The 17,473-nt window shown below is 41.2% G+C and overlaps 2 protein-coding genes across 6 annotated transcripts in view; both read left to right on the top strand.

The window, feature by feature from the left end:
- Positions 1–14,484, top strand: part of LOC126924840 (optomotor-blind protein) — a 165,527-nt gene extending 151,043 nt beyond the window's left edge. For 2 of the 3 annotated variants that reach the window (XM_050739756.1, XM_050739753.1), the window contains exons 5-7: positions 102–248; positions 3,182–3,258; positions 12,044–14,484. In XM_050739756.1, the coding sequence (XP_050595713.1) occupies positions 102–248; positions 3,182–3,258; positions 12,044–12,854 (1,035 nt within the window). In that variant the 3' untranslated portion in view covers positions 12,855–14,484. The remainder of the gene's footprint in view (positions 1–101; positions 249–3,181; positions 3,259–12,043) is intronic. The other variant, XM_050739755.1, reaches the window with a different exon arrangement.
- A 141-nt stretch (positions 14,485–14,625) lies between these two features.
- Positions 14,626–17,473, top strand: part of LOC126924837 (Fanconi anemia group J protein homolog) — a 166,382-nt gene continuing 163,534 nt past the window's right edge. For all 3 annotated transcript variants that reach the window (XM_050739747.1, XM_050739744.1, XM_050739743.1), the window contains exon 1: positions 14,626–17,430. The gene's annotated coding sequence lies outside the window, so the exon portion shown is untranslated. The remainder of the gene's footprint in view (positions 17,431–17,473) is intronic.

The raw sequence follows: 17,473 nt of genomic DNA, 5'->3' as shown, positions 1-17,473 counted from the left end.
AAAGCACGCTCGAGAGAGGAAGAGAGAATGAGAAACGATTGCGAGCACGAGCTCAGAGCTGAAACAGTCTGTCCCAATGTACGGTCCATTGGTTGTTTCAGACGATATTGAACTCGATGCACAAGTACCAGCCGAGGTTTCACCTGGTGCGGGCCAACGACATCCTGAAGCTTCCCTACTCGACCTTCAGGAGTTACGTTTTCAAGGAAACGGAGTTTATCGCGGTGACCGCCTATCAGAACGAGAAGGTGAGTGAACGTCTGCTTCCTACTTCCGTTAACGGCTGACGGCAGACTCGATCGAGTCTGCGAAAACGCTAGGGGAAAACTCGTTAGTCTAGCTGGTCTCGACGAACTCTCTGATCGACTCTGGCCTTTTGTCGAGACGACGGTTTTGTTCGATTTCAATCTCTTTTGCTCGTCTCTACCACGCAGAAAAGTTTCCAGGTGGAAATTGTCGTCTGGAGACTTTCTCAGGTTTATAGGGATTTTTTCTTTCTTTCTTTTTTGGTTTCGCTTCTATAGACAGGGGTTTTGGGGATCGATCGCGGCTTTTATCGAGGAGCTTGCGGGGGAAAGGAGCTTATACGTAGAGTTTCTGTGCGTTTGTAGAGAGTTTGAAGGTGCGAAGATACGCGAAACTCGGGTAAAATAGAAAGATATATAAAACACGCAAGTCAACGTTAGAATATTTAGCGAAACTACTCTTTTTTATAGAAATATGAATATGATATGAAAAAATATGAATTTGCATAACTATCCTCTGCTTTTAAAACGAAATGGCGAATAGGTTAAATTATGTAGGAAATTTTAGTACTAGTTTTTATTTTTCTTTTTTTAATATTACTGTTCGATTCGTAATTGAAGGTTAGAAAGGAACATGATAATGATAAAAAACGCGGGAAACTTTAAATAGTTGAGGTATCTTGAGAGATGAAGAGGAAATCGTAATAGGCATTGGAGAGATGTTTTTCATAGAATAGTTGATTAACATGTTAATTAATATTTAGTCTCATTATTCGTGTGTGCAAAGGTGATTGAGTGTAACAGCGTTATCCGTTTCTTTATTGGAAATTTATTATCGAGCCATTACCTTTGCATATTAATTATCGAAGTTTAGGACCGAGCCGGTAGGGCCGGGTATCGAATTAATTAAATTAATTAAAGAAAATGTTGTAATTAACGGTCGGGTTGCAGCCCGACCTCGACAATTTAATTAACAAGCGTCCAATCGTTTGTTCGCGAAATTACTGCGAAAAACAAAGCAAAGAATTAATCGACGAATTCGGGGTTGCGTCAATTACAGTAAAGAATATTCCAGTTACAAATTACATTGCTTTTTAATCTTTATCAACCCTTTGGCAATTCAATGTACGATCACGGTGTCACCTAAAAATCAAACAAACCTTGACATCCCCTTTAACCCTATCCGAGTAAATTCCAGAATTTTGGACAAAGATTTTTGTAAGAAAAGATATCGAATAATATATTTGATTTATAATAATTAGGTACATTTTAAAAAGTAAGAAGATACCATTTAATTTATTAATTTAAAGAAAAATCCAAATCCGTAGAAATAAACATAGGAAGCACAGTATGTAAATTCGTATAAAATGTTCAGAGCATAATACTCGTCACAATAGTGGTCTAGTAGATAAAACAAATCTCTGTATACATGTTCATTTTGATTATACTCGTAAAAAAATAAATCTAGCCTAAGCGTCGTTCAGTCCAGTCTCAGCCTTCAATTTTTACAAATATATTTTTACAAATAAATTCTATAACCTAAGAAAATATCGTTGCTCTGTCGAAACTGAATATTATTCGTCCTTCTTTAATTTCTATAAGAAATTCGTTCGAAAGCCAAAGAAGGAAGATACGTTATCGCACCCTTATCTCCAGGTTATTCACATAGCCCCGTTATTTCCACTAACTTCTACCATGAGTCCACCGTAATCTTTTCGACATCCATTGTCCCACCCTCTGTACGCGATCATTCTTTCCCAGAACTCTTTTTCAATAATCAAATACCGCAACGATCGGTCCAAGTTACGAGGAATCGACGATCCCAGGAAACAACCGGCGAGATCAGCCGGGTTTCGAGAAACTCAGAAGGGCCAGGCCACTCGAAAAGATCCACATAGGCGATATCTTTCTTCTGGCAAGCAGGAGATACCGGGAAACAGAGACGATAACGGGAGAGGGAAGAATCGCGCGACGAAAAATACGGACAAGGGGCCCCTTTTGCGCCCGCGCGCAAGAATCAAGAATAACGCGTACCGGGAAGCAAGCTGCTTCCGGGAACCATCTGGCCATTCTAAGGCGATTTTAATTAACCAGATCTGGACCAACGAAAAAATTGTCCATTAATCCAGATTTCTGCCGTTGCACCGATCTCCGGCGGAATTTTCTTTTCTCAGTGTGATTTTATTCTTTGGAAACTTTCGGCTAAGTTTTCGACGTTGGTCGAAGAGATTTGTGTTTTTCTAGTAGGGATGGAAAGGTGGCAACTGCTATGCTTTTTTATTTTTTTAAACGTTTACTGAGCTGTTAGTATTCCTTGAGATTCGTTTTCAACTTTCTGCAAAAGGTAGTATAATGCATCGCAAATGTGTGAAGGCAATCGGAGCATAAAATCTCATTATATAAATTCATATTTGGCTGCGTAAAATTTTACGTATTTCGTTATTATATTCGTTATTAAAGGAAAAGCTGTGCTATTTACATAAATTAAAGGGACGTTGAATAATATCGAGCTAATAGGTTGAAGATATTTTCTTGAAGTTTTATGAACAATAGGTTTCTTTCATGGGGGTCAGGATTTTTATTTTACATCTTGGTATTTATTATTTAGAAGAATCGTAAGATATTGTACGATATTATTTGCGTTGAACGAGAATATTTGCTTTAAATTTTTAAATCTGCTTTATCGTAATTTGACGTAATATGTGAAATGAATTGTCGAAGACATTGTGGAAATAGAGTTTCCATATATTTAAGCGAAATGTATAGGTATGTGTAACAGCGTTGTCGAAATGATATCTTGCCGGTATGTTTGTTAATGAGGCCTTTGTCCAACACTGACAGCGTATTCGATTAATTATTCTCGGTTTTGTGTTACTCGCAAACGTCGATATCTCATTAACGAAATGCCGTAGCATTGTAATTCCCTTTTGTTGCAGATCACCCAGCTGAAGATCGACAACAACCCGTTCGCGAAGGGATTTCGGGACACGGGGGCGGGGAAGCGCGAGAAAAAGTGAGTATCGCTTTCAAAATTTCATTAAAATAGAAAGAATAAAGCTGTTGCTTAAAATTCACAAATATTTTGGTTCAGTTTACTATCTTAATGATATCATTGTCAGAAGATGAAATTCATCGGATATCGAATACTAAATTCCTTGGGAAAATCCCAATTCCAATTAACCAACCACGAATTATTATATTTTAATTATAGCATTATAAACAAAATAATATAAAATATAGATATTCTAGCAAAACCATTAACCTACGGAAACAGCTCTAATTGTAATTCCCTGTATCGAAATTATCATCGATAAATATTTCCAAGCTTCTTTAGAAAGTAACAAACGAATTTATAGTGGATAAAAATTCACAAAAATTAGAATACTCTGATTTTCTCGCATTAAAGAACAGAAACTAAAAAATCGTCCTTTAGAAACCAGCTGAAAGGGGCAACCGCGTAATGGTCTACCCTCTCTCCGGATCGTAACCCCATCGAACAAAAAGCAATTCCGGATCCTGTCTTCTAGATGGACCTAATTGATCGTCGAGCTTACCATGCTCTCCCCTCGATCCTCGCTATTAAGCTGAACGGATCAGGGCTCGGGGTCAGCCCCCAGGGCCGGGGGTTGCTTCCACCGGGGCTCATTTGCACCCTGGTATCGTCCATTTGTATTCAATATCGCGGCTTTACGAGCTTATATAAGCGAGGGTCGCGTATACTCGGACCCGTTTCAATTTCATCCAGGGGGTTTCTGTTGGCCCTCGAGTGAATCTTGACGAGGTTAAGTCGCTCTATGCATATAAACCTCGTGCCAGCTTCGTTAACCTCGCTAATCCTTGCTACACGCGAGTCAAAGCTGCGTAAGCTTCGCCAATTTGTCGTCTACGGGACGTTCAGGTATCGTCACTGAGGACTTTAACAAACGGACCAACTAGACGGACTTTGGGGTGGTTTATGGGAATTTAATTGTGTCCACAGGTTGGCTTTAGGGTTGCGGCGAATTTCGGTGACATGTGGTTTTTTGGTACCTTCGATTAGTTTAGAACTCGGTTAAGACACACTGTATATTAATATGAGAGCTTGGTTTTTTCGGTACTGGATGAGTTTTTGTTAGGAACATGATACATTTACACTGTACATGCGAACGTGTGTGTAAGCGTCAGAGGGCGTCCAGGCCTTAGTTGGGACAAAAGACAATAGTCAGTCGTTAGAAGCATCTGGAAGAGTCGGTTGACAACAAGCGTGCGTGCGAGTAGGTTTTCGAGGTCTTCAGAGTATAAGATACATGTATAGCTGTTGTGTGCTAAATAAAGGAAATTATTTGTATTTCCGAATCCCTCCTATATCTTTACAGTTTTTGTTGCCTTTCTTCACTATTATTTTAGAATCGAATGAAGAGAATAATTAATAATTAATACAGTTGGATTTTTGGATGCTGGGTGATTTTTTGGTGAAGGATGGGTCGTTGTCTTTCTTTCTAATTATTTTAGAATCGAATTGGAAGGATAAAGCGTAGGGTAAATGACATTTTTATTACCACAGAGGTAACAGATCTATGGTTTCCACACTTCTTCTATTTAATCCTGTTGCAGTCGAATTAAGAAAATTCCGAGATACAGAATAGAATAGAAATACAGTAAGATAAGATAGATTATACGTTGTAAAAATATTATAGAATAATAAACATAAAAGAAGACAGAGCGAACAGAACGCGGAATACGAAATACGAAATGAAGGAGAAGAGATTCTTCCTTCGAACTTAATAAATTTTCTTTTACGGAAATAATCTAACGTCGTTAAAAAAAGACAATTAGCCTAAAGCCATCGAATTTCGGTTTATTTCCCAAACGTAGAACGTAAAATATACTAGGTGGCGGCCGGTGGTTTCAACGGTTCCTTAGATAAGTGCCCTGCAGGGTGGAGGTGGGATTGGCGATGGGAAAAACCACGGGAGGAGGGGAGAGTACGGAGGAAATTCCGCGGAAATTGAAGCGACGCCCGACGCACCGGCCGGATAAAGAAAGGGCGAGGTTAATCGAGAAAATATGCAAAGCAGGGGGGCGCGTCGTGGCGCCGCCTAATTAGAATAAGGGTTAGTTTTGGCTTATGGTTTCGGTTAAGGGTGGTCGGATCCCATCAGGAAGCCGCAGAGAACCGGGAGATGGAGCCACGCTGGTTAGAAAGGGAAAGAGAGAGGGAGAGAAGGAGAAGCGAACGGGGTTGGAACATAGCCAATCATCGGATTAGCATACTGATGCTCAGGGGCGGCGCTGTCGTTAGCGTGGAGGGTGCTACTTGGTGGCTTTGAATTTTATATCGCCGCTACAGCCAGTAACTGGCGCATAAAGGCCGGTTTCGTGGTGGGGCGGACTACTTCCGGCGTACAAGGCCTCCTGCTTTATTTTCCTTCCTCTTTCTTTTCGTTATTCCCTTTCTCGATCCTTTTTCCTTGCTTATGGTTTAAACATCCTTCGTATCGATACGTCGCTGCCACTTTTCTCGTCGCGATAAAGAAACGTAGAAATCGTTGTTGGAGTTTTCACGCGGAGTTCTTTGCGTTCGTAGAAACTTCGGAAGTGCAAAATTTGCGCAGAATGTACATGACGTGAAATGGTAGACGAGGTATCCAAAGTACAGCGCTTTCTGTAATATTTGGCAAGTGAAATAATTGTCTATCGGCGTTCTACGTTTTCAATTTTACTCTAAAAAATATGAACCTGCGTAAAAATCCCCGGTCTAATCGTTATACACATTAGACGGAGCAGAAATATCTCGCTTCAGACATGAGCCTAATCGACTGCTTTCTTTCCCGAAAATTACAAAACTTTCGGATTATGCAGCGATACCATGCAGAGTAACATCATTAAAAAATTGTTATTTTAAAATGGTCAGACGAGTCAATGGTTGCCTCGAACGTTCGCTCTTCTCAAAACTAAGTGACTCAAATTAAAGATCACGGGTATTTTGAGAAAATCAGGAAATTTAAGTAGTTTCAAAGGCAAAATGATCAAATAGTCGAACCTCGTTCGCGTATCTACGAGCGTAATTAGATTATAAGAAATGAAATAGTTTGAATCATTTCTCTCTAGACATATCGTCATCTGTATATCATTTTGGTTTTCGCGTGTATGAACGTCATCCTGCGCCGTGATGCTCATACAGTGAAGGACGAATCCTTAAAAATGGGGCCCTAACATTAACCCCGATAATCTTCTTTGTTGGATCTCGATTAAGTCGATCATCAAATTTTCCCTGAACCAAAAAAGAAGCCACGATGACTGGACTGATTTGGTATAATCGCGTGCCTAGTGTCGGCGAGTTCGGTCGCGTTATTTCATTAAGTTTTTAAGTTGCGAGTAGTCGTGAGGCGCGGAACGCTGCTCGAGCGTGGCCAGTCGATTCGTCATGCCGGTTAAAAAGAAATATTTTCCTCGTGTAAAAAAGGAGGGGAAAAGAACGAAGCGAAGGAGGAGATAAAATAAAAAAAGGGCAGCACTGGCCCCGGCGTGGCTCGTTGTCACGTCATTTATCAAGGCGCGCGCCGGAACGATCGTATCGTGCCTCACGAAGAATCAATCTGTCCGCGGCCACATTTCCACGCTGGCTTCGCGTTATTAATCGCCACGCCTCGCCATTTGTTGCGTTTACGCGACACTATCGACGTAATCCTCGAATCTTAGAGACCGCCATGCCCAGCTATAGTCGTAGCGCGAATCACGAATCGTTTGTAACGATTGTGAATCACATTGGGATGAGGTTGTAGATTTATGAGGCTTCGTTTGAACCAAAGACGCCAGATGCAGTGTATTCTTCAGAGCCGCTTCTGTCAATAAATTATTTATTATTGTACAGACGGATTCTTAAACTGAACTTGATTTGACACTGTGATAATGATATTGAAAATGAATCTTACAAACTGGCTGCTAATTTTTTAAATGTAAAGGACTATCGTATAAACGTCGTACCTTCTACCTTTCAGTCTTTTCTGTAAATACAAGGCAAAGTGGTCTAAGAATATCCAAAAGACTTTAGATTTTGAATCTTCTGTTTCTGAAACTGAGATGATTAGTCAATCTTCTGTAGTTCATACAGACTGGAAATTGTATTAATATCCAAGAAGCTTTGTATCTACGAACGAATTCTTCTAATTACCCGTTGTCATGATATTTCTTCGATGTGCAAACTAGTTCTCCAACTGACTATAATTTCTCCGATAAGATAATCCCTCCAGCATAGAGCTTCATTTCCAAAGGAACGCCAAAAAACCAGATAAAATATTATATAATAAATAGCCATGGCAACACGTAATCAACGAAGCAATATGAACAAATATAGTGAAGGATCATCAAAGTAAACCAATCGATAAACCAATCAAAAGTGCCATCAGCGTGAAACTCCACTTGCCAGCAAACACTTAAAACAATCAACATAGTGAAAACCTAAAACCCCGTGCTCCTTCTTCTATCACACCCCAAACAGCTCCAAACTGAAATTCCGCGATACGTCAGCTAGCATTCAGAACCATCGTGGCTGAAACGGCCACTCGAATCCTGCGCCCTCGTGTGTTTTCGAGTGATAGGAAATAATAATGATTCCCCTGATATCCAACCGTCATCGCATCGTCGTCATCCCCTTACCCCTCCGCGATCCTGACAATATCTCAGGAAAAAAAGAAGAGCGCATCTATATATATATACGTATAGCGTGAGAAAGACGTTTTCACCGTCAACGATCCATTAAGAAGACGGGAATCATCGAGCCTTGACAGAATTTCATAGAGTATCAGCGGGGGTGTGCGCAACGAGAGAACCGAAGCTGTTCCACGGGGGTGGCTACGTGGTGGTGGAAACACAAAAACGAGGACCCAGCAAGCTCCGAGGGGTTGATTATAAATCCTCGACGATGACACGATCTCTGGGGTGGGATGACACCGATACACCAAAGGCCGAACGTCAAAGGCAAAACCCCGGGGCTGCTGGATTTTTTCATTATTCTGTCTGAACGTTCGATCACAGGCACTCGATCGGCGACCTGGCTAATTATGGTGAAATTATGCGCCACCTTTGACTCGTTCTTTCCCTCTAACGAAGTCAACCTCACCCTTCGTCTCGTAATCGCGGTTTAAGAAAAAGGGTTGCCGGGGGTGCTAGCAGTTTGGTGGTTAGGTTAGGAGGATTAGTGGGATTCTTTGTAGGTGTTGCGTTTTCACTAAGGGATTATCGAGAGGGTGCAAGTGATAAAAGTTGCTTTGGGTTTTTGGCAAAGGGCTAAAGAAGTCTGTGTTAGATGTATTATAATGATCATACGCAAAGAAATATGAAGATGTATAGTGTATTGTAATATTCAGAGGGGTGCTAGTGATAGGAGTTGCTTTAGGTTTATGTTGAATTGATGAAGAAGTCTGTGTTAAACGTAGAATGGATAACATGCGAAGATGTAGAAAATACCGTAGATTTAATATTTAGAGAAAGAAATCTCTACGTAGTTTCTGTTTCGTTCGCGAGTTTCTGTTTGCTCGTCAAAATATGAATTTGCAGATATCGCAGGGTGAAATTGTTGTTTGTTTCGTGTTTTACCGCGAGATTACAGATGTAAGAAGATATTTGGAATGATAAGAACATTGAAATCACGAGTACAAGGCGTGAACTAGTTGGAAATTGGAACGACCGTGTGCACAGTAGAAGCACACATAGTGAATCCAATTACCTGCTTCATCCTACTTGCGTGTGCAAGTAGCAGCAAGATCGGTCGAGGAGACGCGCGTATTCCGCGGATAATCTTGCGATTTGTCAGCCGTTGAATCGCAATGCTGATACACAGATGCTTAAGCGAAGATTAGAATAGGAAACGAGAAACTACTGGCTACTAAATTCCACAAGTATACTCGATCTTCGAATCGCTATGACGTGAGAAATTGTAGAAATTTTGGAAAAAAGGGCGAAACAAATGATGTAATTTGTCTATGGGAGGACTACTTTCAAACCGAGAATTGTCAAACATGGAAATTACTATTTATTAAATTATTATCTTCTCGTTTGCAAGTTCAACGTTGCAATCGTCAGCCAATGCTTCTAAACGGGAATGTAAATCGAATATTTCTCTGTTTTTTATTCACCAGCAGAGTCTCAGGAAAAGCCATTTCAAACCACCAAACGATATAAATCGTTCGTTAAATCTCGATCATCGCAAATTCGAGAAATTATGTATCAAACCACCACATCTTCCGATACTTACGATCAAGGGTGGAGGTTAATCATTTCTCAATCGTTTATTCGCCAACAAGATGCAATAATTTCTCACACACGTCTGAAAATTTCTTCGCAAACTATCGCAAACCACCATCAAAGGATACAAATCACTCTCCTAATCTCACCCTAAAATGTCGCCCTCGACTCCGGGAAAAGTAAATACCGTGGATCTGTTCCAAGTCCGTGGAAAGCTCCCCTTCTCGATCTTTCAGATCGTTCAACCATCGAAGACCATAGGGATGAGGGAAAGAAAAGAGAGTAGAGCTCGCTTACTAAATCCCGTGTCGTCCACGCAAACTATTGATTTTAACGTGTTTTTGCACTTAAGCGCGTCGGAAACCGGAGAACCGTAGTAGCGTAACACCCTTTCCACGCTCACGGATTCATCCAGTACACCGACAATGTACTCGCTAATGTTTCTCTTTCTTTCTCTCGATCGTGTTCGCGTTGTCCATCGACTCGGTTGCTCTCTGTTTCAAGCCTTGTCGACGTTTTGCCACGGCTGTGTCGGTGCATTGATCGCATTACGCGGCATTAAGGCATCGGTAAGCCTCTCGTTACGTCCGGCTCTCGAGCGGCTCAAGCCGAGTCTTACACGATACTTACGTTCCCGAAACGTGTTCGTTAAAAAACGCTGATTTGCATGATGGTCGCTTAAAAAAAGCTTTATCGCACCAGCGATCGTCGGTTTCGTTTCGAGTGGCCGAACTTTCCGACACAGATCCGATCTGTTGGCATTTGGTGGAAAAACGCGATAGAATGCGAAATTTCAAATTATCTAGTGTGCTTGGAACTAATATTAGGAGAATGTGGTTTAGGGTATTTGGTTCTGTCAATTTGTTGGTTACGTATGTGCAGGCTAAGTAAGTGGATAGTGTGATTCGAAATTTGTGAGAATTGTTAAGAGTGTTTTTATAGAGTAATATTAATGTTAATGAGATAAATAGGAAATTCTGTCTGAGAGACATTAAGCTCAGAGATATTTCGAGGGGATACAAGTAAGGTGAACAGAATAAGAGGGAGTTTGTATGCTTTTTATTTTTGTTTAGAATACTTTACGCTTATTGTTTTATTATTGTTAAAAATAATAATAGGCGCGAGCTGTTCTAAATTTTCCAGACGACTCGTTTCACATCAGTCGGCTGATAAAATTTTCCAGTTACGTCGTTCGGGTAATTGAGATTTGGAATAGGCGCGCAGATAGGTCGATTTGAGTGTCGAGCAACGGCGGTTTTTGGGGTAAATTGGTTTTCAACCCGAAATCGTCAAGTTTCTTAGGGTAAATTGGTTTGAAAATTGGATTCGCGAGGGTTTTCGAAGGGAATTGCTTCGAAAATTGAAGCGTGTCATTGTTTAAAAATAAATTGCTTCGTATATCGCGATATGTCGAAACTATCAAAGAATTTGAAATGAAAATAACAAGATACAATTAAACGTATCCATTATTTCTAAAGTATAAACACAAAGTTGTAATTAAACATTAGAAAGAAAAATGATAAATAAAATTCTTTTTCAAGCAATCGATTTGAAAAAAATGAAAAAAAAAAATGTAAGTTTCACTACAATTAAGATGAATTTACATGTCTTATTATAATTTTATTGAAACTGTACTTTCGAAGCATCGAATATTTTGTGTTGCATTGAAATTAAAACATAGTCTTTTATTGCACAAACTTGGTCCAATATAATCGATCTACTGACACGTCATACATACAACACACGATCAATACACATTTTAGACGCACGCTTGCCAGCAACAGCCGTACGAGTGTCGCTACAGCGATCACACGCGACGGCTAAAACGCCTGTAATTTGCCACAGGTGCGAAACACCTCGATTAAAGGGTGAATTTCAAATGATTGCATCTACTAAACCGATAATTATTACATTTTTGACATACAACGAATTAACCCTAAATATCGCTGGAATAATATTTATAATACTCCTTGGACTCTAAAAAATAATGTAATAGTTTAAAATATATAGAATGTTTAATTGAATAGAAATAGTTGTAAAATATTTCATAAAATCGATCCTTCTGTTTTCACAGTCTAATCTGTGAAAAGTTATTGTTACAACCTTTCCTTTTATAACATATAATATGACTTTCAACGTTAATAAGAAACCTAAAATCATTATTCTCTATACTTCGCGCAATAATGCTTCTGACAATGAATTATTAAAGTAGTATTCAACCAATGTGATGCAAAGTACTGATAAGTGCTGCTAACTAACTAAAGAATAAATTAATAAGAAACTTGGCCAACTGTCCCTGTATGGTAATGATATTACAGTAATATACTAGCTAGAAAAAGAAAAACGTGGAAGAAAATTTATTTCGTCTGTCAACTATTTGGCCTGCAGCAAACTAATTGAAGGCTAACTATGATAACCATTTGATTTCCAAAAATTCTATAAATCTAACCTCCTGTGACTAAAAAAATCCAAAAAGCTTTCCATGAAGCTAACCCTGCCCAAAAAAATAATCCATTAAATGAAAACATCCCAACGAGCCCTAAAAGATTGCTAACTCCGCGTCGTTGTTGCAGAAGGCAGGCGCTGTTGACAGTGTCAGGAGGCGGTTCCCGTCTAACAGCAGGTGGGCCAGCATCCCCCGAGAAGCGTCGTTCTTCCAACTCGGTTAACGATCTCTTAGATGACGAGGACAAACTTCTAGACGTCGTGGGACCCGATACACCCCATCCAGCGCATCATCAGCGCGAGCGCGAACACTCTCGCGAGAGGGACGATCGAACAAGCGAAAGAGGGGAGGGTAGCGAGTCATCGGGTTCCGAGAGCGGCGGTGGACCAGGCCCAACGGGTTCAGAAGGGCCTCGACCGGACGTATCGGTTGGTCCACCGCTTCATCCGCCCCTGTTACCGTACCTCTATCCACCGGTACCTGGGTTATACCCAGGTCCAGGGCCTCTAATACCACCCAGTCCCCTGGGAATCCACGGTGGAGTCACTCCAGGCATGTTGTTCAACGCGCAACTGGCTTTAGCTGCGTCCCAGCACCCAGCCTTGTTCGCTCACTATCCTCACCCCCTGGCCAGTCCTCTACATCAACTAAAAGGACATCGATTCGCGCCGTACACCTTACCAGCACCATCACACGGATCCGCGTTCGAAACTGTCACCCCTGGTAGTAGGACACTCAGCCCAAGGTCTCCACCTCCAAGGCCTCCAACTAGCTCTCCCACACCAACAGCTGGCCTAACGTCGGGCGGTAGTTCAGCGGGTGAACTAAAATCCATAGAGAACATGGTGAACGGCTTACAAGAGAAAAGGAGGCGTAGCCCTAGTCTAACACCCGGTGGACATAGAGGGGACGCGGACGCTGGCGGAGGGAGTCCGTGACAGGAGAACGAGCCCGTGACCAGCACGAACGACGACCCCGATGACGAGCAGTTGGCCGAACCCTGCGAGCCTGAAGAGCTATCCGGCGACGAGAGGGAGCCGGACTCAACCTCCGAGCCGTCGTAGCAGGGGAGAAGGTCGTCGGTCTCTGACATCCTCCGTGCCCCGATCCGGGTCGGTCCATGGCGAGCCGGGCCCCGGGCACCTGGACGAGGGACGCTCGACATAACGAAGTGCAATTTTAGCCTGAGGACTGGCCGTGTGTTCGCCGGGTTCGATCTTCCGGGACACCACGCCGTTTTCCTGCGAGTGTGTACATAAAATGGCCGGGATGAATCGCGCGGGGCCCGGCTTCTCCGCGCGTTGGACACTGCTTCAAGACTCTGCGACCGTTGCTGGTGTACATTTCTGTTTACGGGGCACGAAAGGGTGGGACGAGCGTGGCTAAATGGGGCTGAGACCTTGCTACATGGACGTGAGAGTTGTTTCCGGGCACAATTTCAAGAGGAACTCTTCGAATCACTTAGAGTGTGAGAAAACACTTTCGGGATATCCAATTGTCTTGAACGATTAGCTTCTTGACGAAGCCTTGAAATGGCTTTCTCTGATTGATGGTCCTGGAAGGCTTGGAAACGAGTACGTGCAGTGTCACTGGTTATAGATACATTTGGCTATTGTCGGATCAATTGTTTAGACACTGAGTTCGTGTAAAAGATTCGAAGTACAAAATTCTGAAATTCCAAGCTTTCAATGATCGTCAATTCTATAATGTTTGATCTTTTGGGGTTTTCAAGAGATTTCACGCTCAAAGTGTTTCGGAAAGTAACTAGAAAGCCATGAATGTGTTTCACGAGGATGGAAAGATTAACGAATAGCGTGGCTAGCGACAATGGTTGCGTTCTACCCGCGTGCGTTTTAGGTGTAAGCGAGAGGGAGACATTGCAATACGAGAGCACCTCTACTATTTGCAGCCCCTGTACATATGTACCCTAGTGATATTATATTATATTATATATATATATTATATATATATATAAATAACTACTCTCTCTCTGTATTAATTATTGAATATAATATTATATTAATTATTAGAGAGACGTGAACGAAGCATAAACGCACGCTACCCGATCATGCCTCGACGCCCTCGGAAGTAGCGAAGAAAACGAAAAAACAAACAAACCATACAGAAAGTGGTGAAGATGTGCAACAAACGAACGATATAATTCGAGAAAAAAAAAAGAATTCGACTCGCTATTCGGCCGCGAAAATCGCGTCGACGCGTGTTTTAGATGATCAAAAGTAAAAAATCGAATGATCGATCGTCGTTCTTCGATTCGGAGCCTGCATAGAGGGCACAACCGTCACCAACCTCGTTTCATGAACGTTTCCATACCGAATCGAAACGACACCGAAAGATTTCTCTCGAGGCGTTCATCCACCCCATCTCGACGTCGTTGCTTCGAAAATGGAACACCACTCGCCCTTCCCAACCCTTGCGTCCCTCCTGTTTGTATAAACGTTAGCGATCGATGTAGATTAATCGCGGGAATTGTCGTAGAACATCGAGCAATCAGTTTCTCGAAAATAAAAATACCTAAGAACGTTATAAAAAAAAAAAAAGAAGAAGAAATTCAGGGCCTGTGTTGTTTCTGGAAGATGAAAATGCTCGCAACCCGATCAATTTCGTGTGTCCTCGTAAGTAACCCTTTGGTCGGTAACATTTTTGAATTCTGGTGGTTATTTCGACCAGATTAATATCGTACTGGATGAAAATTGGTAGAACTGCTTGGTTGTAGGAAGGGTGATAGTACTGGTGGATGTCTTATCGGGGGTTGGAGTGCAATTTGCGTTCTCGGAGCTCGATTTCGTCAATCGATGTATGTGTAAATGTAAAGTTACTTTCTTCCATGCCGATAAAGAGCTCCTCTCCTTATTCCTTCGTTCTTTTCCTTACTTTTTCTTTTTTAATGAGAATGTAGCAACGGGACGGATTGTAGTATACGATATAAAATTTTGTTGCTGTTACCGTGTAAAAATGTGAAGTTTTGTAATTAGTTCCGTTTAATCCGCCTCTAGTGATTAACGTTATAGTTTGTTCCAGTTTTGCGAACTGTGGTTAACGGTAGTCGAAATATTATTCCTATGTAAATGTCGTGTTCTGTAACACCACGCAATGTTGCGATTGTATAAAATAGTGAACTACAGCTGTGGTGAATTCGATGCGTCGCTAGAATTATTTTTCGAAGGGTCCTTCTCATTTTTTTTTTTTTTTATTTTTTTTTTAATTCTATGATAGAACAACTCGTGATACCTCCGACGTGTTTTATTGTATAAAAATGTGAATACCTATTATATCTCTGTTCCTACGTCTTTTTTTAATTAATTAATGCTACTTTGCCAGTTACAAACTGTCATTATAATGATTTTTAAAATATTTTTTTCCTATTTAAAATTTTAAATAAATGCGTTAAATGTTTCTCCCGCTCTCTTTTTCTTTTCTCGCTTTCCTTCATTTATTCTACTTTTTAGGATATAAATTGCATCCCGATGATTTAAACAAATTAATCCAACACCATCCTTCCTTTGACACTTAAACAGTTGACATAGTGGCAAATCAAAAAAATCTCGTTAAAAATATCAATATCGTTAGATAAAAAATGTTCATCTGATCAAATCGAGATCAAAGGGTTAACAGCGTTAAGTTCACCAGACTCGACCGATCGAGTTCTATTTCCGCGACTGAAGCTCGTTTTCCTCGACACTTCCGCTGCTTAAAATCTATAATCTATAATCATACTACTATCCAACCGACAGAGAAAAATTCAAAATTATACAAAAGTAGGGCTGTTTTAAGGAAAACGAGTGAAACGTGGCCACATCTGTCGATTGAAACGAAAATGTAACTGCACAGGAAATTTTGTAAGAGCAAAATGTTAACTTCTTCGGCTTCAAAAAACCGAGAAAGAACCATTGAATGACAACAGCATAAGAAAAGTCGAAGCGAAAATATAAGATTCGAGCACAAACGAGGCTCGAAAGCGACGCGAATGCAACGCGCAGTATTGATGCGCAAATCAGGGCCGTATCGTCGAGTAACGGGGCCCTACGTCAAGCTGCGATCTTTCCACAATCGAAGTTCCGTGAGAATCTTGCTCAACCATCATCGGTCCCGTTTTGTTTATCTTCGTTTCACTCCTGTATTTTCATTGCGGTTACTTCTCGAAGCGCGTTGCGTGCGGTCCTATGTGCTTAGAAAGTATGCGAGAGAGAGAAAGCGAGAAAGAAAGCGCGAGAGAGAAAGAAAAGAGAACACGTTGTCGAGAGAAAAGCAATAAAATAAATGAACAAAAGGAAACAAAGAAACAAGTGTAACTCGAGGAGAATCGAAACGTTCTAAACTAACACGAGAATCCGTGATATTCCGTGGCTTGCATTGTATATTGTACACCCATCCAGCCCGATCCTGCTACGCCCCTACCTCCCAGAAACGCCCTCCGAGATCCACGTGACTAAAAATTATATATATATATTATATAATATATATATATATATATATATATACATATATTAATTTAAAAATACGACATTGACTTTCTTCTCTGTATTTTTTCACCCTATCTCGTGATTAAATATCTTTTCTTTGCACGGTGTACGAAGAACGTTCATACACCTTAAGACACGACTAAAAGGAAATACTTCGTAACTAAAAAGTATAACAGATCGATTAACGTCATCATGACGCTCCGTTACGTCATTATCTCCGCAAACATTCAATTTGAATCAGCTCAAAGAGTTTCATTATTTCGATAATTAGAGCTCGCCTTGACCAACCACTTTACTTCCGTGTAAATTCGATCCGGTGGTTTTTATTAATTTTCGATTGAGCTCGTACGCCAGGTGCACGATTGGACTCGTGTAAGGGTGAGGTTAAACGAGATCGAGAACAGAAATTTACCGAAGAAGCTGCTCCGGGGCTGCGTTCCGTAACGAGAGATCACCTGATACAGCGGCTCCGGTGAACCGGTTACTTTCAACGGGTTGCGTTCTAGCCGGCCAATCCATGTTTTCTTCCCGCAAAAAGAATGAGACGATAATCCACGATATCGGAAATCTATCAGGTAAGCTGACCTATATAGGAATCACGGACGAAGCAGAAGTTTCAAAGTTGGTTATGCGCGCGAACGAGTCAGGCGAATGTGTACCACCTGGCGTCGGATCTAGTAATCACTGTTAATCACGTGATCGATCTTTAGCGTAAGTAGCGTAATAATCGTTGTAGCACCGCGGACACGGTCATTCTCCGCATACGATAAAATACGGTGGTGAAATAAATAAAATCGGGGCCATTAAAAATCGGTCCCCCAGGGGGGGGCGAGTCTCTTAATTTTTCCGCCGCGTCCGCCATAAAAGCTAACGACTTAATCGCACGTGAACGTACAAATTGCGTGATTGTATAATTAGAACCGGCCGGGATCGTGTAAGCGGGCATTTTTGTCGTCGGAAACGTGCGGCTCCACGGCTACCTTTTTCTTCCTACCACGAAATATCGCGGCCACGTTGTAAACAAGCTGCCTACGTGAGTATAAATAATTCATGCACGCGCGCCAATTCGCCAGAGA

Source organism: Bombus affinis, chromosome 15, assembly GCF_024516045.1.
Source record: "Bombus affinis isolate iyBomAffi1 chromosome 15, iyBomAffi1.2, whole genome shotgun sequence".
NCBI classification, from domain to species: Eukaryota; Metazoa; Arthropoda; class Insecta; order Hymenoptera; family Apidae; genus Bombus; species Bombus affinis.
This window is presented reverse-complemented; position numbering and strand designations above follow the sequence as displayed.